The sequence below is a fragment of the Orbicella franksi genome, chromosome 2, assembly GCF_964199315.1.
Source record: "Orbicella franksi chromosome 2, jaOrbFran1.1, whole genome shotgun sequence".
Lineage (NCBI taxonomy): Eukaryota > Metazoa > Cnidaria > Anthozoa > Scleractinia > Merulinidae > Orbicella > Orbicella franksi.
Window position 1 is genome coordinate 17,269,662 of NC_138146.1, and position 23,668 is coordinate 17,293,329.

At 38.4% G+C, this 23,668-nt stretch overlaps 1 protein-coding gene across 2 annotated transcripts in view; it reads right to left on the bottom strand.

The window, feature by feature from the left end:
* The window catches only part of LOC145478338 (myoferlin-like), a 50,149-nt gene extending 27,535 nt beyond the window's left edge, over positions 1–22,614 (bottom strand). The window contains exons 1-18 of one of the 2 annotated variants that reach the window (XM_081456325.1): positions 22,408–22,614; positions 18,793–19,023; positions 17,768–17,855; positions 16,897–17,028; positions 15,166–15,228; positions 14,361–14,411; positions 13,655–13,685; positions 13,148–13,212; positions 12,107–12,157; positions 11,357–11,403; positions 11,051–11,133; positions 10,409–10,509; positions 9,672–9,740; positions 8,338–8,381; positions 7,894–7,970; positions 4,419–4,519; positions 975–1,088; positions 328–427 (exon numbers count right to left, since the gene is read on the bottom strand). In XM_081456325.1, coding sequence (XP_081312451.1) covers positions 328–427; positions 975–1,088; positions 4,419–4,519; positions 7,894–7,970; positions 8,338–8,381; positions 9,672–9,740; positions 10,409–10,509; positions 11,051–11,133; positions 11,357–11,403; positions 12,107–12,157; positions 13,148–13,212; positions 13,655–13,685; positions 14,361–14,411; positions 15,166–15,228; positions 16,897–17,028; positions 17,768–17,855; positions 18,793–19,004 — 1,429 coding nt within the window. In that variant the 5' untranslated portion in view covers positions 19,005–19,023; positions 22,408–22,614. Of the gene's footprint in view, positions 1–327; positions 428–974; positions 1,089–4,418; positions 4,520–7,893; positions 7,971–8,337; positions 8,382–9,671; positions 9,741–10,408; positions 10,510–11,050; positions 11,134–11,356; positions 11,404–12,106; positions 12,158–13,147; positions 13,213–13,654; positions 13,686–14,360; positions 14,412–15,165; positions 15,229–16,896; positions 17,029–17,767; positions 17,856–18,792; positions 19,024–20,411; positions 21,857–22,407 lie in introns of those variants that run through there. The other variant, XM_081456326.1, reaches the window with a different exon arrangement.
* Between the last annotated feature and the right edge of the window lie 1,054 nt (positions 22,615–23,668).

Below are 23,668 nucleotides of genomic sequence, written 5' to 3' on the forward strand. Positions count from 1 at the left end.
CATGGACACAGATGGAACGCCTGGCCAGAGACAGATGGGATTGGAGGAGTTCTGTCAGTGACCTGTGCTCCGAAATGGAGTAGACAGACCTCAAATCAGATCATAGTATTTGACATTCTTCAGTGATACAAACCAAAAAAACACTTCACTAAGAAAGCAGAGATTTTTGCCGCTCTTTAACCTTGTTATAGTTGTTTGAAGGATGGAAAATGCTCATTTCTATCCAGTGTATGACAAGTGCGGCCATTGGTTATCCTGCCAGCCTTTAAGTCACCACCGTTAAAACTAATGTGTTTAATCTATATGCTTATTTAAATAAAAATGTACCTATACTTATTTCAAAAGTAACAGGTCCATCAGTGCAAGCAACCATCGTAGCCTCCAGGAAACAAGCAAACAACTTGTATTTACGTCGACGGAGGTATGTCTGTGAAGAAACAAATGAAGGCTCAAACTCATTTTCTGTTCAACCTTGATTTTCGTTTACTCAGATGTGAAACACTGAATTTTTTTATAAGCCGTCCAATAAGGGAAACAAAAGCTTGTGGGAAAAGCCAAATCATGATTGGTTTCATGTTTACATCTCAATTAAACCTAAAATTTAGAGTATACTCAGACAAATCTTTAGAGCCTTTAGAAAGTCGTTATGTAAAGGTAATGGACAAAATGATAGAGCGGTTTTCACTTGAGTGTTGAAAAAGTAATTGGTTTTGCACTTAATACGCTACAGATTGGCTTAAAAAAAATCGCGCCCTTTTTTCGTCAAATCAGAAGTAAAACTAAAACCAATCGTTATGTATTCGCTCACGTTTTCTCGCGCTTGGCGTCAGCGACATGCACTTACTTCGAATTTTGATTGGTTTATTGAATTGCCTGTGTCCTATGTCGTTGGCTGGAGTGATTACTTTGGTTTTGGTTTTATGACACACAGTTAAAAACCACTATGGATATTTCCCTTCAGGAGTTCTGCATACCTGGACTCGTACGATATCATCACTCAGAACATCTTCTACAAGTTTTGTTGGTTGTGTATCCATCTTTGTCTCCAATTCAATCAGAACTCGACCACGATACGCAACACCCTCACCCTGTAAAATATACAGTTAACTCATTACTCGCGAAATGGTTAAATCGCTAGATGGCTAAGAACGAGAATGACTTTCATGAACCGATAGGAATATCACTTCTCTGATAATGAAACAAAATGCAATCATTCATACACGACCTCAATGTCAACTGAATGTTGAATGGATCTTCTGCAAGATTTGACCCTTATTGGAAAGGAAAGGGAGGAATCTCTACTACCTCAGAAATGTTCCATAAAATTCCGTCAGACAGATTACCACCTGATTCTCGATCTGCATAAAATACTTCATTTTAACAATTAGACCCGTAGCCCTTGAGGACGAAGGGTCTAATTGTTTTAGTATCACCAAACTAGACGGACAGAAAAGGCAATAATAAAGTTAGCAAATGCAAGTTGAAGAAAAATTTATTTGGGAATAAAACGAAAGAAAGGGTCACGCTCGATTGCTATTCAGCTTGTGTTGTATATACCAAAACAAACTACACCGAGTGTCGGTGAAAGTAATGGATATTGACCTCGGCGCTCCGCGACTCGGTAAATATCCACAACTATTTACCTCCTTAATTATCATATGGAAGTTGTGACTGACTGATTGCTATTTAATAGTAATCAGTCAACCTAAAAACTTCCATACGACGTAAATTTTTAAAACTTCGGATCTCTCATTTTTGTGAATTGAATGCTTTTGCAAATTTATCTGTTAGTAATACCTAGACAGGGCTCAAGACAGACGGTAAGCAACAAAGAAAACAACACTAATAAAGTGTATTATCGTTTGTCTCACGATGTAGTCACATGAGATGTAGATCGCGACGTTTCGACTGCTTACTGCTAGTCTTCTTCAGGCGATAAGGGACCGTTCATTTTTTATGAGGGAGGGGGGGCTGGTGGGATTTGAGAAGCACCATTTAAAAATCGCATGACCCCCCCTCAGCTTGCCAATTTTTTCACATGGCCCCCCCTTATAGCGGTCATTTTTTGGGATGACCCCCCCCCCAAAAAAAAATTGAACAAACAATATTTAGATTTCAACTTTTTTAATATTTCTCTATTATCCCCCTACTTCACGTTATTGTGCTCACTATGAAGACAATATTTACAATCTTATACGAAAGAGAGCTGTTGTTTAAAAATCAAATCAAAAGAAAGAGAAGTCAATTTCGGATCTCCTAGTTATGGCTCGCCCTGAGCGTGTGGCATTTGGCTTCTCATTGGCATCTTCCTCATCTGAATTGATGAATGCAAGAATGACGTCACTTGAGTCATCTTCTCCCCCAGAGTCAATGGCATCACTGTCATACTCATCATTGTCACTTTCATCCGTTTCACTGCTGTCAGCACTTGCCCTGTTGTCATTTTGTGTCAATGTCCTGGCATTTCTCAGTGTTGGTTGGCCAGCTCTGAGAGGACTCTTCTGCTGCAAGCATGAATGTCTTACAATTGCCTTCACTTTCTCACTCTTGCTGCTTTTCAAATGCTGCTTCAGCCCGTGGTGGTTTGAGCACTTGTTTAGTTCTGGAACATGTAGCTTTTTAAGCTTGGTTAGATCTTCGCACAACTCAGTCCAAGGATAATCCTCCTCCCTACTTAACTTTGCCTTTTCTTCTGCTCTCTTTTTCCTTTTAAATTCCAGCACTTCAAGATGCTGAAGATAATCCACCACAAACTTCGATTTGACAATAAACTTATCTGCAAATAGAGCAACGCTCTCTGGGTCAGATAAAACCAGCCTGCCACTTCCATGCTCTTTCTTCTTTATATTGTTAATCCAATCGGGGAAAGAGCGCATTACTACATGAACATCATGAAAGAGGCTCATTCCAAAATGCGCAATAATGGCGAAAGCGACGAGTCGTGTAAGAAAAGGTTTACAGCTGAACGATCCAGGCAGTTTGACATCTTACAAGCAAAAGAAGCAGTTTTTCTAGGTGCGGATGGCTGTTCAGAAAGGGCGAGTGAGTTTTCCATGTAAGGGTACCAGTTGAAGCCCAGTGATGGAAGAAAACTGAACTTCTCCATCAAAGAGCACAGAGCAATGGTGGAAAAGTTGAATGTCATATTGAAAGATGTAAAGGAACGCGATTCCACACTCTTTCAGTCCAATGGGCTTGCTTTAAAGCAGGGCGAAGAATTTGCCCACAGTTTTAATGTAAAACAGATCAAATGTACAGAAGCTAAGTTGAGGAAGGTCACGTAGGACATGGAAGCACTAGAAAATAAGAAGAGCAATTATAACAGCATATTCAAGGGCATACTCAAACAGCACATCAACAAAAGGAGAAGGAAAAAAGAAAACCGCAGAAAGTCAAATGAAGAAAAGAGGAAGCGGACTGAAAACAACGTCCAACGAGTTTATGGAATCTGTGTTGGAAACCCGCTAGGAAATGATCTTCTTGTTTACCCTCCTAGAACGGCCGTCCCGGAAGAGTGTCTTAAAGTCGAGGATGTTGCCACGTCGATATTTAGAAGAGATGGGCCATACATCGCACAGCTCTTGGAAGGGAATTACTTCACCAATGCTGCAAGAAGCAGAATCACCACCAACCTTGAGCGGGAAGTCAGAGATTATGTTTACACCTTCATATACCCTGAAGAGTACACTCTGACGGAAAGCATTGCTGCTTCTTGCAGCATTGGTGAAAGAGACTCCCATAGCAGCACAAGCGGCGACGAAGAACTCGACGACAGCGGAGATGAAGATGAGTGCCAGTGAAAGTTGCATTCGAAAATAACAGTGTTAAATACTTCTTTTCAGTAGCTACAAATGCTTTTTGTCGCCAAACGTTTTTTTAAAGCAGAAGGAAAGTTTGTAATAAATTTGTATCCTGCCTTCTATGTTTATTCTATAGCAATTTTTTTGATATTCAAACATTATGCCATTTTAAAGTTCTACTAAAATATTTCACGTGACCCCCCCTTTTCCCCTTATTTTTTTGGGATGGCCCCCCCTCGGAAGCCATTTTTTTTCGCATGGCCCCCCCCCCAAATCCCACCAGCCCCCCCTACCTTATAAAAAATGAACGGTCCCTAAGGTCGACATGCGAAAGCTGAGCACAGTGGCGATGATACAAGCGAGTTATCAACAGCCTCAAGAACTACAGCGAGCCATCTATGAAATGCTCACTAGCAGAAAATCTGGCAGGTTGAAAGTTGGTTTGACCAGTAAAATCTGACCTACATGTCGGCATCTAGTAGGCATGGCCGGTGTGTCGTGAAATTCGTCCTGATCCCTGCTAAGCTACATAACTGTATCTTTATTGATAAGACACGTACATTCAGGTACTGTTAAGTTCTTCAACGAAAAAGAAATATCAGCTCACTCAGAACTTACAATGCCGAGATTGAGATCGTCGTACTCGTCAGGTAGATCAGAGTATTCTCTTGTGGAGCCATAAAAGTTTAAGAAGCATGGTCCAAACCTTGGCAGAAAACCTGGTGTAACACAAAGAAAGAGAAAATAAATAGCCGTAGAGTTCATTGGTTTAGGGTTCTGCTATTAGAGATACATATAAAGTGACTGCTGTTGTCATTGCTGTTGTTGATGATGCTGTTATAAATCTTCCCACTACAGTATATAAACCTCTGCAACCCAATAAGCTTGGGATACCTGTGCACGAAAAAATTGACTGCGGTCGAAACTCCCCACAAAAGCCACCTCGGGAACAGTGGAAAGTGGACGTTGTGGAGAGGTGACCATTTTGAGGAGGTAGGGGTGATATATGACACCTGTTTTACAAAGGATGCAAAATTTATTTTCGTAAAAAATGCTTTACTTAGTATATAAACTGTACGAGACACAATCAAAATGTATTAGTAAAACATAAACTAAACAGAAAAGAGACCAACGACCCGCAGTAAGGATCAAGTTGGTGACCTTTTGCAATAAAAATGGCGTTTTCTAGTATACACTGCTCACGATCAGGCAGATACGTGGCAGGTAGAGTGAAATACAACATCAAGTCACTGAAAGATCCCTTTATTGCCCAGCAATTTTCTATTACGACCAGGAATAAATACATACCTCTTACTAACCGAGTTCGAGGTCCGTACTATAAGTTACGGACCGAGTTTTTCCCCCTTCGATTTATGGCCCAAGCGCGGAGCGCGCGAGTCATAAACCGAAGGGGAAAAAACGAGGATCCGTAACTTACAGTACCGATCGAGACGACGAGGTTAGTAAGATATTTATTATATCTCTACTGTGTGCCTGACGGGTTCGGAAACGATTTCTATTCACGCAGACTCGGAAATGCTTCAAATTTCTGACGCACCTCGAAAGCAAAACGAGTCAGTTTGAAATTGTATTTAAGTCGTTAGCACGCTTTCTTACACAATTTAGAGTGTAGAGAAGTTTAATGCTTTCACTTGCTATAAAAGTTAAGAACACCTGGCGATAAATACGAAACAGTTTGGCAACAAAACCAACTTTGAATTTTAGCGGGCCGTACAGGAGAGTACGGCCCGCTAAATTGACCAATCACAGCACGCGTACTAATTGAGAGATATAATAACAAGCCCTCCACGATATGCAGGACCCCGGAGATCCAATAGACAAAAGTTGGGATAGCCTGAAGAAGATATGGACAGAAGCAAGCGAGGAAATACTTGGGCGAAAGAAACAACATAGCAAAGCTTGGATATCAAAAGACACCGTCTCAAAGGTCATCTTGAAAAGATCAAAGAAAGAGACCCTTAACAGGGCACGCACAAGACTGCAAAAGGAGAGGGCCCATGCCGAGTACACTGAAGCAAACAAGGATGTTAAAAAAAACGTGTGAGGAAGGACAAGAGGAAGTTCATTGATGACTTAGCAAAAGAAGCAGAGGCTGCAGCTAGGCAACATTACAAGAAGGCACTTTATGATACAACTAAGCAACTCTCAAGGAAGTTTAAGGCAACAAACCACCAAATTAGGGATTTAAATGGTCGTCTACTAACAACAACAGAGGAGCAACACAAAAGATGGGTAGAGCACTTTCAACAGCTCCTCAATAGGCCTCCCCCAATGGAACCTCCAGTACTGCCAGCAGCTAACCAGGAACTTGACATAAGCTGTGAACCCCTAACCAGGGTTGAAGTTGAAAAAGCGATCAAATCCCTAAAGAACAACAAATCAGCAGGTCCTGACAACATCCCTGCGGAGGTATTGAGAGCCGACATCAGTACCTCAGTGAACATGCTCCATGGCCTAACAAAGATCTGGGATCAGGAATACATACCATCAGAATGGAGAGAGGGGATCCTGGTTAAGCTAGCTAAGAAAAGCGACCTTAGTATGTGCAAGAACTATTGGGGAATCATGCTCCTGTCAACCGCTGGAAAGGTCTTAAATCGTATAATCCTGGAACGTATGAGGGAAGCCGTGGATAGGATACTGCGGGAGAACCAAGCAGGCTTCAGACCATCAAGGTCAACAGCAGATCAAATAACTACCCTGCGCATAATCGTGGGGCAGTCGCTTGAATGGAGGACGTCACTCTTTATAAATTTCATTGACTACGAGAAAGCCTTCGATAGCCTGGACAGAAATGTCCTGTGGGACCTAATGGCCAACTCCGGAATCCCCAGCAAGATCATATCACTTGTTAGGAACACGTATGAGGAAACAAACTGCCGTTTTCTTCATGAGGGAGGCTTAACTGAAAGCTTTAGTATCAAATCAGGCGTAAGACAGGGCTGTCTCCTATCGCCATTCCTTTTCCTTCTTGCAGTTGATTGGATTATGAAAGAGAGGACAACTGGCTCAGGAAATGGAATTCAATGGACCCTTGTAGACCAACTCGAAGATCTGGATTTTGCCGATCATTTGGCACTTCTGGCACACACTCATACTCGGGTGCAGGCAAAAACCACTAAGCTTGAAGCTATCTCATCTAAACTAGGGCTTAAGATCAATACCGATAAGACAAAGACCATCAGGATTAATAGCAATGCGAGTGAGCAGATCAGGATCAATAATCTCGGCATAGAAGATGTAACATCCTTCACATACTTAGGTAGCGTTATTAATATCACGGGAGGAACAGATGAAGACGTAGTGGCAAGGATAGGGAAAGCACGCAGCGCGTTTAATACCTTAGCAAACATCTGGAGATCCAGGGAAATAACAACAACCACCAAAGTCTGTAATGCTTTACGGGTCAGAAACATGGAGAATGACTGAGAAGACCGTGTCAAAACTACAGACCTTTATTAATAGATGCCTGCGTAGAATCCTTGGCATCTACTGGCCTGCCACTGTCAGCAACGCTAAACTGTGGGAAACCACAGGGCAAGCACCTGTGAGACAAGAGTTGACAAGCAGAAAATGGACATGGATCGGCCACACACTCAGAAGACCAAATTACTGCATTGCCCGACAAGCTCTTCGTTGGAACCCGCAGGGAAGTAGACGGAGAGGGAGACCACGCAACAGCTGGAGGAGAGACACAGACCACACCATCCAGTCGAGAGGTCTTTCCTGGCATCAGCTGGAACGCCTGTCCAGGGACAGAGGGGACTCGAGGGACTTTGTCAGTGGCCTATGTTCCGAGATGGAATAATTAAAGACTTCAGATCAGAGAGATACACTGCTCACCAGTCATTGATGATCTGGCCGTTGTTGAGAGGTTATTTTGGCAGTCCGGACACGTTTTAGTGGCCGTTGCCGTTGTGGAGAGGTGGCTGTTGTAGAGAGGTTAAAATAAGAGTGAATGTATGGACTGCCCGCCAGGACCAAAAAATGTGGCCCTTGTGGAGAAGTGGCCGTTGTTAAGAGGTAGCCATTAGTAGGTTCGACTGCATTAATCTATAATCGGTAAACCAACCTTCTTCTCCTTGCCCTGATATCTCAGACATTGGAAGATAATAGGTACCGATGCAATCATCGCTACTTAGTTTATCCCTAAAAAAAAAAAAACAAAAAAAAAATGTTGCCTATTAAGCAGAGAAAATGATGATCTGCAGTAAGTAATCTTGAACAATTAATAGTCAAATGGAATGCTAACCGTATCCATCCCCACTTTGAAACAATTTTCTGCAATCCTCAGTCACCCATCTCTAGTTTTTTTAAGTTACCTCCCTCCTCCTTCATCCTCAAGACGCATAACAGTGACTGCCTTTGCTTTCACTTGGTTCACACCTTCAATACATTGTATCTTAAATAGCACAAATCAAACTAAACCTGTATTTTTTAACAAAACAGTGCAATTAAAAAACATTTCTCCTTGAGAAGGAAAACTTTTTAAGATCTGTTACGTAAATTCACTTACCAGTCCCATAACTGCAGTTTTAACTTTTCAGCCATTGTGGGGAACTAAAACCAAAATCATAGTTATTAAATTTGATTTCAGTTGCAGTTTTTGACAATTTTCATTTCTCCCTATAAGATGAAATAACACAACTTTGGTTTCAACGAGGGAGGAAAGAACTGCCCTTATAATGGTTGACTGTTTACATGTATTGACAGGCTGTGCAGTACGAAACTAGTGACAGGATAAGTTCAAATCGGCAAGATCCCTGAGCGTTTAACAGTCAGTAACAAGATCCATTTTCATTTTAACAAATGGAGAGAGATCCTTTAGGATACATCCTATCCAACCAAAATTGTTGGCACAATAGCTGTTCGTTCGTCACTATTATAGGCCAGCAAACCATTGATATCTTGCCATTACTCGTTCTCTTTTTTTGTAGTATTCTAGTTAAGATATGTAACGTAATGTACACGTAAATCAACAACATACTAAAAGAATGTGCATTTATTATAATTATTATATATTAATATGTATGTAATGTATTGGAAACTTTTTTTTTATTTTTTGTTTTGTTTTGCAAGTTAAGAAAAGAACCAATCAAACACAAAAAAAATAGAACGTGCATCAAAATTGAAAAAATTAAGGCTCAGGAGCTTGTGGAGCAAATTTGAATTTTTAACCGCAAATTCCACTGTGGTTGTCTGATCTCAATCTCTCAACAAACCGTCAACCCTCTGGCAATTGTTTCCTCCCTTTGTGACACGGAGGTAGTATTATTTCATTTCATACAAGATAACAAAAACCAAAAGTAGTCAAAACTCAATAGAACTTAGCAACTTACATTGAAAGTTGCAAGTTGCTATGAGCAAACTGTCAACCAACAATGGAATAATTATTATGTTGCAACATTGCAGAGTTCCATCAAAAAACATCGGTTGGACTGTAATGTCCAGAGGATCTTTTTGTCTGTGAATTTTCTCATATTACCTACTACTCATCCCTTTACATTTGCTTTTGACCACAAAGGTCTGTGTAAATATTGAAAGTTACTGTACTTCGTCTTTGTCAAAACACTTTTTTGATCCTTAACCAAAGTTGCTACAGTGCACAGAGTAGCAAAGGGGATTATGTTGCATACTTTTTCTACATTGAGCCTGTCAGATTCAACACTCCCACTTCTTTTGAACACTCATTTTTACAGGAATCAAGCAACACGTTTTCAACAATAATACCATTCTCCTCATCGATGACATTCAATTCCATTTGACCACAGTGAAAGCACGTTTTGAAGCATGTCATCATCAACACAACATCTTAAAAATGTTCAAAGCAGAACATCTGAACTATTGTACCTGAAATGGAACATGTAGCTGTTGATTGAATTCAGGATGGTCACAGTTTTTATGTACCTCTGTTTTAACCTGAAAAACAAAACAAAAAACCAAAACAAAGAAACTAGCCAGCTTATTCAGTCAGGAGGATAATACATAACTTTCAAATACTTGCAGTAAATCTAGGGATGCCAGGTTTTATTGTAGATATACAATATACAGTATGTCAACTTAATCATTGTTATCATCATCAGCAGTATCATCATCATTATCATCGTCGTCGTCGTCATCGTCATCGTCGTCATCACCATCCCCCAACATTGTCATCATCAATATCATCAATTCCTTCTTTCTGCATGAGGAACATGGCATGAACACATGTACCAGGGGCATTTTGCATTGCAAAAAGGAACCGCAACTATCTCTACTCACCACTGGCAGCATTTTGTGAGGTTATAACAGAGTAATGCTCACCAAAAGTCCTTGCACCATTATCATTGAAATACCACCCAGTGACAAAGAATTAATTATTGCTAGGTGAAGCAATTTATTTTCATTATTCAATTTTGGAACCCTCCCCCACTCCAAAAACAAAGCAAAATTACATGTATGTTGTAAAGATGAATAGATGACATTCCAAACTACACTAAGTCAGGGAAGGTTACAATGTTAGCGAACAGGTGAAGTGTCCCAAGACTTTTCACATGCATTGTAGAGCTCTACGACTTAAAAAGAGTGAAATTATGCTTGAAACTTACTTCTGTACCAGCAAATGAAAATAATAAATATGGATCAACCAACTCTTTCATTTCACCACCCAATAAGGACTTTTTAATTTGCTCGGCAGCAGCAGAGTCCACTGCAAAGAATAAATCACAGAGTCATTTACAATTACATGTACCTTTAAGCACAGGTAAAGTTTAAAACAAAAGAATTTTACATCTCCCTTTCCTTTTGTTTTTAAATCTACTAGTCTTATCTCTCATCCATTTCATAGAGATCTAACAAAACAGTTGGAAAATGATTTTAATTTGGAAAGTCATACAGCCCCTTTAAAATTTAGCAATGTATGATTTTTATTTAAGGGGTATGCTCTCTTAATTCCAGTCCACTTATAACATACAGTACTCTCTTACTGCCACAATTAATTTCAAAATTTAGTTTGATAAGGAGGAAACCCAGTCCAGAATAAAGAGGCTCAAAATGCAAGGTAATATTGAGATTTAGCAATAAAGGAAAAGACCCTTTCTCCAATAGTTAAAAGACTCCTATTGGAATTTTTTACATTAAAATTATAATCCTGAATTCTACGTGAAAGTCTCTTGTCAAACAGGAATGCACTGTATTTTGATCCAAGCACAGCAAATAGGTTAAAAAAAAATAAAATTATTAAAACCTACTCTGTGGAACATCTTCAGCTCTAAATACTCTCAGATCAAAGACTGCTGGTCTAAGCATCATTCCAGGAGGTTGGATCAAGTTACTATGGAAACAGAAACAATACAGTTTATTATTTGCACGTTCAAAAAAATTAATGTGTAATAGATCAAAAGCTCTCTTCATTGATATCCACTGCTATTCAATGACTACTACAGTATTTGAATAAAGTACACACATTAGTCATCACAAAGTCCAAAGAAACCACACCATTATCTGTATGTGACAGTTTTTACTATAATTACCTTCTAACAGTAAAATTCACTTACTCTTCGATGTCATCAAGGTCATCTTGATCTTCAGTCACAGTCACTACCTAAACAAGGCAAGTGTATTTCCATTGGATAACAGCTTTATGGGATAGATGTGAGATCAGTGTGGACATGTTTCAAAAAAATCTACTAAGTAATCACAGTCATGTTTGCTTATAACACCACTGACACTCAGATCTTCGAACATGCGATGATCAGGGTAAACTAAGTGAACAGTCTTAAAACAGAAAGTAGTTAGAGAATGTTAAACTTCAGATCTGATCTGATTGGTTCATTTTGCAACAAAGCTGACTATTTGGATCAATAGCCTGTACATGTACAAGTTACTACCACAGTCAAACGGCTCTCCTAACAGACACACCTATGCTATGGGCAGTTCACTTGGTCAAAGAGAAAGCAGAATCTATTATCTCTAGCTAGAGCTACATGTCTGCACAGTCACATCATAGTAAATTTATGTATAGTTTTACACACCTAATTCCCCTTTGGTGTTGATACAAAAAAGCTTTAACTGTCCTCCTACCAGACCAACAATTTTTGAGTAAATGTGACTGAAGATAATTGCCTTGATTCTCATTGAGCAAAGCAGCATCAAAAAGCCATGAGCCAGAGGTAAATTAGCCTTAAGCATTCAAAAATTACACTCATCTGATGACTCCATCTTGTTTAATATAATTTATAGCTAAAAGGCTTCAAGTGGATCTGAAAATAAGCAAATTGCAACTTTTATAGTTGTATGTAACTCACCGGAGCCTCATCACCAGGTCCAAGAACCATAACTGTCACTTTCAAGTAGCCCTGAAAAACAGTTGCACAGAAACTCTTAGTTTTCTTTAAGTTAATATCTATCAGATAGATCATAGTACATAATTATGTAATGTGATTGGCCAAAGTAAAGTTCAGCTTCTATTCTACAACACATCTTGCATCCTCTGTGCTTGACTTGAAATATTTTCCTTTCCTCAGAATGATAGATAATTATAATAAACATCTTATCAACCCCACTTTGCCATCCACACTTAATAAGATACAGTCCAGTTCCTAATTTTGTCCAGTCATGTTCTTTGTGCTTAATGCAATAATTAAGAGGAGAAAAACTTCTTACACATGTCATTGTATGGACCTCAAATGCGATTAAGATAATTAACAATATAATAAACAAAACGATCACACTTAACAATAAGACGGGCAGATAGTATATGGACAAGACACATCAGTGTCAGTACCCTCACTTGGCAAAATGCTGTAGGGGGAGTGAAAGGGGGTGGGTGTTAAAACCTGCAAAGGTCCTTCATCCTGGGAGGCAGAAGGGGTCAGGGAGCAACACTCCTAAATTGTACATATAGTTTGTAATACTTCACTACAGAAACCAATGAAAGTTATGATATAACAACCTCCTTGTTAGGCCAGCTATGTTGCATTATTTCTTCAATATTTACCAATTTCAAGGGAAGAGAGGCAGGTTGAGGAACACCTTGCGATAGGATCTTTGAAAGGACATGAAGAAAATTGCATATACATGGATGCAGCTCAGAGAGGCTAGCTCAGGACAGGGGAAGCTGAAGAGACATTGTTGGTGGGCTAAGAGAGAGAGAGGACCTATTTCTACTTGTAAATCAGGTCTTGTCAATAGCTGTTATTGCAGTTATCAGCAGCTTGACACACAAAAGGGGCGAAAGGGTCAATCCTGAATTGTATTGACTCTTTCGCCTCATTTGCATGCCTTTTAAAACAAAAGAATATTTGACCGCAGACTCAACTGCAATAACAGCTATTTTAATTAATTACCTTTGCTCCAGCCATTTTATCCTCTGGATCAGACAACAGAATCCACTTCCTTATAACAGCATGAGCTGGAAAGTGACAGAGAGAAAGTCCCAGTTTCAATAAAAACATTATGAGTATGGGCCCTCTGGGCATGTGGTGTAGCCTGATTAGTTCAATGTCACTTACCCTGAGGAAGGAGAGAGGATTCATGAGTGACCTACGACCATCTTAGAATCAGGCTACACCTTCTGCCATCTGATGATACCAGGACAGCCAATTCAATTCAATCTTACTAATCTTCAATAAGGTCAATTTCTATAGTTAGGGTCAGGAGATATATTGAAAAAAATTCAACAATGTAACATTGACAAGGTGAACTTCGTTCCAGACAGTTTTTTTCAATCTTCTGTTTTGTGAGTTATGCATCACTGAAACTGCAAATGGCATCAAACTCTCTTGAAACCATACAGACAACAATCAGTGGCAAATAGAATTATTGATAATATTAACACGAACAATCATTCTTACAAGGTTCATCATAGAAGAATCCAACATCACACTGCAAGGTAAATGAACATAATTAACGCCATAAATGTAGACCTCATTTACATGATCTTGGCAACCCAAAAGACAACCCCACCTCCAAAGCAACTTTATTGAGCATTTAAATGTGAAAAAGTTGTTCCTGTTGACAAGGTCAAAGTTGTTCCTAAATGATAATCCTAATTAGATTTTCAAATTTGTAGTGATCCCTCTTTCCCCGAGTTTCCTTCAGTCATTCCAGCACGGTGGGTTTTGCCAACTGAAGTTAATTTCTACTTCCTTGTAATAAGGTTCTGCTTTAAATTCAAAAATCTAGACAAGAGGCAAAGTGTAAATATGAAAAAAAGTTGTCTTGTCTGCCAGGGCTATGCCCACAACAACCCCCCCCCCCTCCACACAACACACACACACCTCCCCCCACCCCGAGGAATAAAAACAAAGTTAAATGTACTGTACTTTAAGCATTTTCCTTAACTCACATCCAGAGATTTGGTGACCCTAATGGGAGACCAGGAAATTCAGTCTGTGACCAGAAAACTTCCTGATAATCTGGGAGTCAGTTGGTATAGATCAAGGACTGCTGCAAAACTAGAAGAGTCCAGTTTCTCAGTCTAAAGATTTCTGAATTAATTTTGAACCTTAAATGGACTTATACCTACAGCTACAAATCCTTATCACCTCAGAAACTCACCTGGAAACTTCCCACCATTGCATTTGCTCTTAATTTCTTCGAATTAAATACCTAAAGAAATTTTATTAAATATTAATTTTTATTTCTTCCAAACAGAAGCATATCACCGAGAATAGGTGATATGCTTCTGCTTCCAAAACTAGTCAGAGCAAATTTTATGAGATGGTAAGAGTTTGCTATAACATGGAAACAATATGCTTATATCAGAACGAACTGTTAAGCCTGTATCTAACATGACTGTATATGATTGCTAATTAGACATTTAGACATGTGAAAAGCATATCATGGGCTGCAGCCATAAGAAATGGCACTTACCATCTAAATTAGCCCATGCATGGACTTCACTTCTTACAAACACTGATCAATGGCACTTAAGGACATTCACATCCAAATGGATCTTCAATAATTCACAATATTTTTTTCAAACTTTTCTGTAGTTAGCTAAATAATGACCCCAGCACATGTCAGAGAGTGAGACACAAAAAAATTGGTGGTGGGAGGGGGCCTGGGGTTGAGCACCATACTTGATTTGGAGGTAGAGTGTTTTGAAGACTGTACTGTTTCCAGAAGCCTTGGTCATGTGGCGCAATTTGGTTGCATGTGAAAAGAAAATGTTAAGTTTTAAGAACTTCTCGTGTTCTCATGTTTTTGTGTTTATGTCTTTTTTAGTCAAAATAAAGAGCATCAGTTAAGGAAGCGATTTATGAAAAGAATTTAAGAGGAGCTCAAGGTCATGGACGGTTTAAAACAGAGTAAACTGCAGGTGAATTTAACACCACCAGGACCAAGCCCTTTACTTGATTACCTCAAATAGTGCCTGAGCATCAAACAGCTTCTGTGGTGTTACATTAAAGTTGAAGAAAAACACCTGTCAAGACAAAACAAATAAATAACAAAATTCAAGATTCTGTAGAACTTGGTGTAATAATTCTTATTGATAATGAGTGTGAACTGGCCTCAGAATCAGTCTGTAAATAGAACAAGGGAAAATAATTGGTCTAGTAGTGTTCCAAACACGTCCTCTGATCTGTTGCATTCTAGGAAATCAAAGGAAGTCTCATTTCCTGTTATCTCAATTATATTACAGACAAGCTTACAACTGTACTGATCAACACACTCTCTCCATTGATCATCAAACACACTCCATCATCCCTCACCATACTTGAGTGTGGCAATGATATTGATGGGTAAATAAGTAATAATTATATCAAACACGAAAGACCGTGTTTGACCACATTTCCAAACACCAAGAAGAGAGATGAAAATACAACACGCAGCAGAGTATTTTTGACAAACTTCGAGGTGTTTGGAAATGTGGTCAAACACTGTCTTGAGTGTTTGATATGTCTTCCCAATCGAAACTAAAACTACGGAAAAAACGGAGAAACAAAATCGTAAAAATCTATGCTAATTAAGATAAGACCATCACGGTCATGATTTCCTTTTGTTTAAACTTGATGAATTATTAATGAGTTTGAGAAGTACTGGTCAAATTCATGATGAGTGGAATTTACTCATGGAAAGTTTAATGTTGCTTTTAATGTATTTTATTTTTGTTAGTATTTTTGTCACAAATTGTTAGTTGTTATAATATTATTATAATTTGGAAATTATAAAGACTGTGTCAAAAATGTCATCAATGTGGAAGGGTTTGGAACACTACTGGACCAATTATTTTCTCTTGACAATATACGCAAGTTAGCTGGAACCAAGGATTTTGTTAGCAAGGTTCAAAGTTTAACATTTTAAACATTTTTCCTGTATCATAGTCTATTGATTGGCCCTATACCCACTTAGGGGTATGGTCAAAATCTAAATCTATAGTCTATTGATGGAATTTTCAGTTTTTATTGTATGATATGTTATAGCTTTTAATATCATAAATTAATATATGGTAGTTAGTTACCATAAATCCTTATATTAGCGACGGGGCGCTTATTTCAAATTTAGGAGAAAATGGGGGGCGCTTATTTAATTTTTCCCAAATCGTGGCCTGACATATGATCATCTGTGCATAAACAACAGCATAAGCTGTTTATCAACATAAAAAGCTGATCCTGAGGGTGAGGGGTGCTTATTCGAGGGGAGGCGCTTATTTCAAATTTTGGCCGATAGGAGGGGCACATATTCCAAGGGGACGCTTATTTGAGGGGAGTGCTAATTCGATGATTTACAGTACAATTTCCATGTATGTTAATTTTAGAAGTGGAATATCTGTAAACTAATGTAGCTGTATGGCTAAGCATATTGCTTCTTTAAATAAAATATCCTATCCTATCCTAATACTTCAGAAATATTGCCCAGCCATATCTTCTTATATACATGTAATTAGTTTTAACAAATGGATTCCACGTTGCTGAGTGCATGTCTGTTCAGTAATGGATCACAGAAGACGTCATAACAGTGTGGTAAGAACAAAAAAGACATTAAAACCACATTTTGATGTCTACTGTCATCTATTATTGATCAGAACAGAGGTATGGTAACGTGGAATCTGCATGTTACATATCATGTGAATATTCCTTTTTTTACAAACCTCATCATAGAATGGCTTGTTGGTGGATTTAATAACCTTTGTTTGTCTTGTTTGATTGTCTATAGTCACACGAACCACAGGACTGATATTAGCTCCAGCCAACTGACGGCCCTCTATAATCCTTACTCTAACCTGACAAATCAAATAAATGCTGTTATGCTTCCCATAAAGACTGCAGTCAAATTGTCTCAACAATTCCTTACCTATTTGAGGCATTTGGTTAGTTAGGGAGCATTGCAAAGAGCAAAGAACAGCACTTGGAAAAAATAACAGTAGGATTAGGGCAAGCTAGCCACAGAATTACACACAAATATCAAGTTTTAGTATATTCTCAGCTCCGACTATTGCATTTCTAGCTCTCTGATTGGCTCAAAAACTCCGACTATGAGCCATTAGTCGGAGTTTTACCTTATATGGAAAACAGTGCGCCAAGTTTAAAAATTTTCCGCTCTGTAAAATTGTGGAAATAAAAATCGGCGGCAAAAACCCGATTAAGAATATACTAAAACAATTATTCCATTCGACCTTGTTGGATATGAAGTGATCATAACCAACTCGCGCTACGCGCTCGTTGGTTATTTATCACTTCATATCCAACGCGGTTTCATGGAATAATTGTTAAATATTCTGGTGGATACACGTGATATTCTACTGGATTTCCATTATTATTATTATTTCCAAGCACTATTGGAGCCTTAGTTTTAAATTTCTGCAAAGTTGCATATTAAAAGAGTACCTAATGTATGATTCCAAGATGATACATGTATCTCTGTTTCCTATAAATTACAGTTACTTCAAATACAGTAATAAATAAGATCAGAGGACTATACTCCAAGAATAAATAAATTTGAGGACAAATAAAGAACCAAACCTGGAAATCAAGATTTTTATCCGGTAGTTTTTTCCTGGCTTCACTTTTTGCTAGTAAATCTTCAGTGCCAGATGGCTTTTCCAGGGGTCTGCGATTTGTTAAACAACCAATTAACAGTACTGTTAAGTTATTACAATGTAGTTCTGTTGATCCTCCACTCTCAAAATAAAGGATAAAAGTATAAATAAGTCCTCCTTCCTCTATTACGATTCTATAGCTCCCTCCTTCTATCCCAGCATTTTTAAAACTGGGAGAGGGATCGAAGGGAGGATGGGGCACCAAAATGGCGGTCTGTGGGTTTGAGCTAATGTTAAGAGCAGGTGGATTGTCATATAAGGGTGCGCAGTTGAACCCCACTATTTTGCGCTTTCAGGGGAAATAAAAAATAGTTTGAGATAACATGGGTTTGTCAACCTACATTTTTTGTAGCTGCTAGTAAATAACTGAAAGGCAAATCTAGGGGAAGTGGTTTTGAGTTTGAAATAATGTGGAATGCGAAGTAACCAAGTTTGAATTGTTGAGTCCAGTTCAACTATATTAAGTAATATATTTATTTAACGCATGCATGATACTGTGACTTGGAAATATTTAACAAGTACACGTTCACTATTATGCTGCCCTGTTCGCCCCCTTCTCTCCTTTGTGTGAAAAGCTCCCAAGGGATTGTGGAGTTATACAGCAGGTGTAAAAGGGTACAATCAACATGTGATCGTAGGAGCCTATCAGGCTGATCAATACTTAATTCATGTTTATTAGGATAAGTAAATGTATGCAGTGACTAGGCATGAGAGTGTCTTGTCAAGAAAACAACACAATGACCTAAAGTAGTGTTTAACCTGTATCACTTGATCTGAAGGCCACTGCACTAACAATTAGACTGCAGTGCCTTCTACATTAGGACTGTTGTGCCCCAAGAGAGCTTGAGTAATTGATCACTGACCCATCTAATGACCCACAAACCACCAAATGATTCACCAAATTAACAAACTGACTGATATGGCCTTAAATAGATTTTTAACACATACTTTTCCATACTTCCACCAGCTGGTGGCTCTTCAGCTTCTGGCTTCTCATCTTTTGGCGGAGCTTTAGGAGTTTCTGGTTCACGCTTTGGTTCTGGAGTGACTGCTCTCTCAGGCTGAGGAGTTGTCGCAGGAGCTTGTGGAGTTGCTGCAGGAGGTGGTGGTGGAGTTGCAGGTGGGGGAGGAGGGGGTGGGGCTTCTCCTGCACCTTCCATGACAGCTTTTCAATCAAACCTTGAAGTTAATTCACATTTAATTACAATGGGTATACACATTTTTAATAATGGATGGGATGTGTATATAGAAATGTAATGATCTGGAGTAGGCAAGGTACTAGAGACCGGGTGTCTGGAAAACCCGAATAGCGGATAGCGAATAGTCGCGAATAGCGAACAGTCCCGAATAGCCAATAGCGAATAGTACAAATAGTGCGAACAGTGGTGAACAGTCTCGAATAGTGGCAAATAGTGGCAAATAGTAACAAATAGGGTACCCAGTATCTCGTAGTTAACCTCGTAGCAACTTAGGATGGGATTTTTCCGCTAAAAAGCACAGACGCTTATCAGGACAAAAGGTGTTTCTAAACGTAATTTCTTCTGTTTTAACCGTTGATACAATTCACTCAAAAGGTAACAGGTTTGTGTGGGATGGGAAGATCAAGGCTACAGTTGACTTAGAACTTAATAACAGCTCTGTGGGATAGTGCATGTCTTCATGAAACAACATCTACATGTACCAATTAAATGTCCAGCAGCACAACTCATTAAGGCCACATTATATCCTGAATATTGTCAAGGGTAATGCCCTTGTCTGGTCTTGTCCTTTATTTTGCCTGTTCAATAAACATGCTGAAAAAACATGGCAAACATATTTGGGTTATTGACCATGTGTGAGTTAAGATGGCTGGATATTTTAGCCAAGTATATTTTTTTGCATTTTTATGGACCAAGATGGAGTCAAGGTTCATTTAAACATGCCAAACAAGAACGAGACCAGTATCACACCATCTTGACCAAATAAGCAAATTATGGAAAATAACACTATTTTCTTGCAGAACACAGTTGGTAAACCCAAGTGGGCAAGATAGCACCATCTTACCCGCTGGGGTAGCCAATCACAATGCTGAATTTAGTTTATCTTGCCTGCTCAAGAAGCTAGCTATATAATAAAGAGCCATCGTGACAAAATACACGTGGGCAATAACTCAATTTTGCTGCACTGGAAAGCAATTTCTGGCCCAGGATAAATTTCTTTATACAGCTCATACTAATACAATACTAGTACACATACTGTTTCCCTGACTACCTTTATTCTAACCTTCACACACAGACCACAGTTGTGAATAGAACATGACTAAAAACTGTATACCTAATTCTAAGAAGTATAAAATTGTGACAGGCGAGAGGGGCCGGGCATGCATAACTTATTGACTTACATATACATGTACTGACGAGAAATAAGAATGTCTGGAAATGACCTTTCAGTAGCTATGCAGCAGATACGGTAAATATTGCACGTCTTTCAATTTTCACCAATTGTAAATAACGTCGGACCATCAAAGCAAGAAGTAAAAATTATATAATTAAAAGTTAACCGATTCGCCTTTAAGCTAGGTACATTACCAATGTGTGATGCAGCCATCTGTAACCACGGTACACAAACTGTATATTTCCCTGAGGCTGTCATGTTTTGATCTTGTTTTACTTGATTAGAGCCCTGAATTAGACTTCGAAATTTGCTCTGATGGTCCCTTTGATTCCATCGATTTGATTTTTGGCTCGTTTTACACACAAACGTTCCTGATTTGCTACATCAATACACAGATCCAAAAACACATACAAGTTCAAAATAACGCGCGAAAGGCATTATGTGAATCAGTGCACAAAGTAGTTCCCAGTCTCTTCTGCACTGATCCTCTGGGGTCCGTTTCTCGAAAAGTTGCACCCTCTAGACTTCCCCGATAAATATCGGACCCGCTGGTCACTTGAAATGATAATCATGGCCACAGTAAAATATTACAGCAGTGTACTACCGGGTGTTCTTAGAAGGTGTATTCTGTGGACACTTCTAAATATAAATTAAACGCCTTATGTTAATTTTGATCGGCGTGCATCATCTTTGACTTTTTAGGATATCGTATTTGTAATTAGTCTTAATTTCTTTTATTCTGATTCTTATCTCTAATTTTAGCCTTTTAAGTTATGTTTTCCCACACAAAACCCGCAAGCTTATTACCCTCGCTCGCTTTCTTTAGCTTTCGAGCGAATAATTTAAAATTTTGTAGCAGAACCAATCGTTATCATAAAAAATAAAATGCTTAAACCGTCTAAGTTTCTACCTGAAAAAAATGCCAGCTTTCTGTTATCCAGTCAAACCACCCGTGATTCAAGCTCTGTTGTTGTTATGGTTCATTTTGCAAATAATGTGATCCCAGCTGAGAGCAGATTTTGCTTTAGAGGTACAATAACAATCGAGTTTACTCTGACTTCTGAGTAAAACTGCGAGGAACTAATCTTTCATTGTATATTCTCTGCGCAAACTGCGCAAACAAAAATGAACGGTTGTGAACAGGTGAAAAGGGCAAAATGTGTGTCCAGTATCTGTTACATATATTAATACCAACTGGTCATGCGAGCCGATAAAATGTAAAATGCAAAATAATTATAAATAACGTTCCGTTGCGCATTCAGGGTTGGTCTTAGACCTAAATTTCCAGAACTTTTCATTCTAGGTTATTTACTACTAATTCAAATCACTTGAATTTTCTCCACGCATCTTGACTACGCTTGACTACGCTCGACTCTGTCAACTAACGTTGTAGTTGAATGCCAGAAAATCAGAGCAATACCCTAGCTAAATGATCTGAATCAGATTAGGAAAATGAAATACCGTGATGGATTCAGAGACCTTATAAGAAATAGCATAACCTACTCGACAATAATATTTCGTGTTTGTGAATTAATTATTTCTTTGAATAGAGGAAGTTTAAGGACTGAATAATTATACGCAAACAAAATAACTCAATTTTGCGAGATCGATTAGGCTACGCAGTTCGTCACTTATACTTAGAAATCGTATTCGTCTATAGAAAACCTTGATAGATGTGTTTCTCTCTTCTTAGAGAAAATAATAAATAGAAAAGTGACAAGGCGAAACAACGGTTAGCTCGTTTGTATCCGCACGTATCATTTTTCTTATGACGAGCCTGCTGTGCGTACCCTCTGTCTCAAGTATAATAGCAAACGAGTAAATAAGAAAAAGGTTTAAACCTTAACTGGGAATTAATTTTGACGATGTAAACGGAAAACAGCAGCTCCTATCTTTCCAAATTCACGTAAACAACCAAACATTTCAGACACATTACAGGCCATTATAACAATACTTACACAATCAATAACGGCCCTCTAATTCTTTTCAAAGGTGCGTTTAACTACTTATTTAAACGAAGACCCAGGCCGATATGGTAGCCTTTATATAACTTAGAATCTATTACACAATGCTGAGATGAATTCCGCTACGAGCTTCTAAGAACTGTGTATTGAGAGCAAGTAAAACGCTTTATTTGTAGGATGGCAAACATATGCCACTTCAGTCTCTTTGTAATTTAAAATGTCTTACCTTAGGGTGACTTTTCAGGCGTCGACTCAGAAGAGGAGAAATCAATTCTTTCAAATAACGCAAAAATCATTTCCAACTGGGTGATTCCATCGCGTTGACATTGTGTTCAACACTCAGGAACGTACCAGTAAAGGGAAGTTGACAAACACGGACCAATTTAACTAAAGAAATAATTAAAAAGGATGCCACCGCAAAAGGCATTTCGACAATATACTCACTGTGTCATTACGTTGTCATGTTAACGGTTTATTTCGCGAAAAAATTTTAACTAAGAATAGCTATTTACATAGGGCGGTGGGAATAATCACACAACTGAATTTATTTTCTCTTACTGACATCTCAGAAAAAGTAAACTAGCGCTACCAGTCCTTATATCCACTTTGCAAAAACTGGGCGAAAAGAAATGGATGTTTTCAAAAAAAAAGAATAATTAGAGACAAATAACGTAAATGATCACTGTTGAAGGAAGAAATAACTTTTAGATATGGTAACAGGTGCAGATCAGGATATGTATGTTATATGATCTTAAACAAAAGAACTGGATAGATGTATTTCCGTTCAAATTAATTTTCTGCACAGTTTTTACAAGGAGAATGGTCGATCGATCGATTTTCCTGGAGAAACTGTTTCTTTCATCTCCAAACTTATCCGATTATAACCAATTTTAATTACTTAACTTATTCATTTATTGTGACGTTCCTTTTGGCCTTATGGCCTTTGAATATTTTACTTTGTTTCATAATGGTTTAAGTTGTATGTCGATCACATTTAACGACACGTACCTTGCCATTCATGCGAGCAGAAAGCGATAGATCGATCATTGGGTAGACGTTCCCAGCGTCAATACAAGCCAGGGCGGTACCTTCACTACAGGTATTCAATTTTTTTAGTTCTCCGTTGAGTAGAATTTAAGCCTAATATTTATTTAACTGGCCGCTGGTCGGCTAGAGCAGTTTGGTGGCTCGTGGAGCTTGTTTCGTAACTCAAGATATAGAATACTTTTTTTTTTATAAGAATACATTTTTTAAGGATATCTAGGCTGAAATTGAATATCTTAAGAATCAACCGGTCAAAGCTGGGATTTTGAAAAGAATATCATTTTGTGTGTTGAAAATTTGTAAATACAACACAATTATATGTTTTTAACTAAACCGTATAAAATAATTCCTTTCTCTAAACGGCAAAGCTACCTGAAAAAGCAACAAAAACAGCACTAGCCGTATGTTCAATGTATGTTCGATGCTAATCTGATAACATTTCT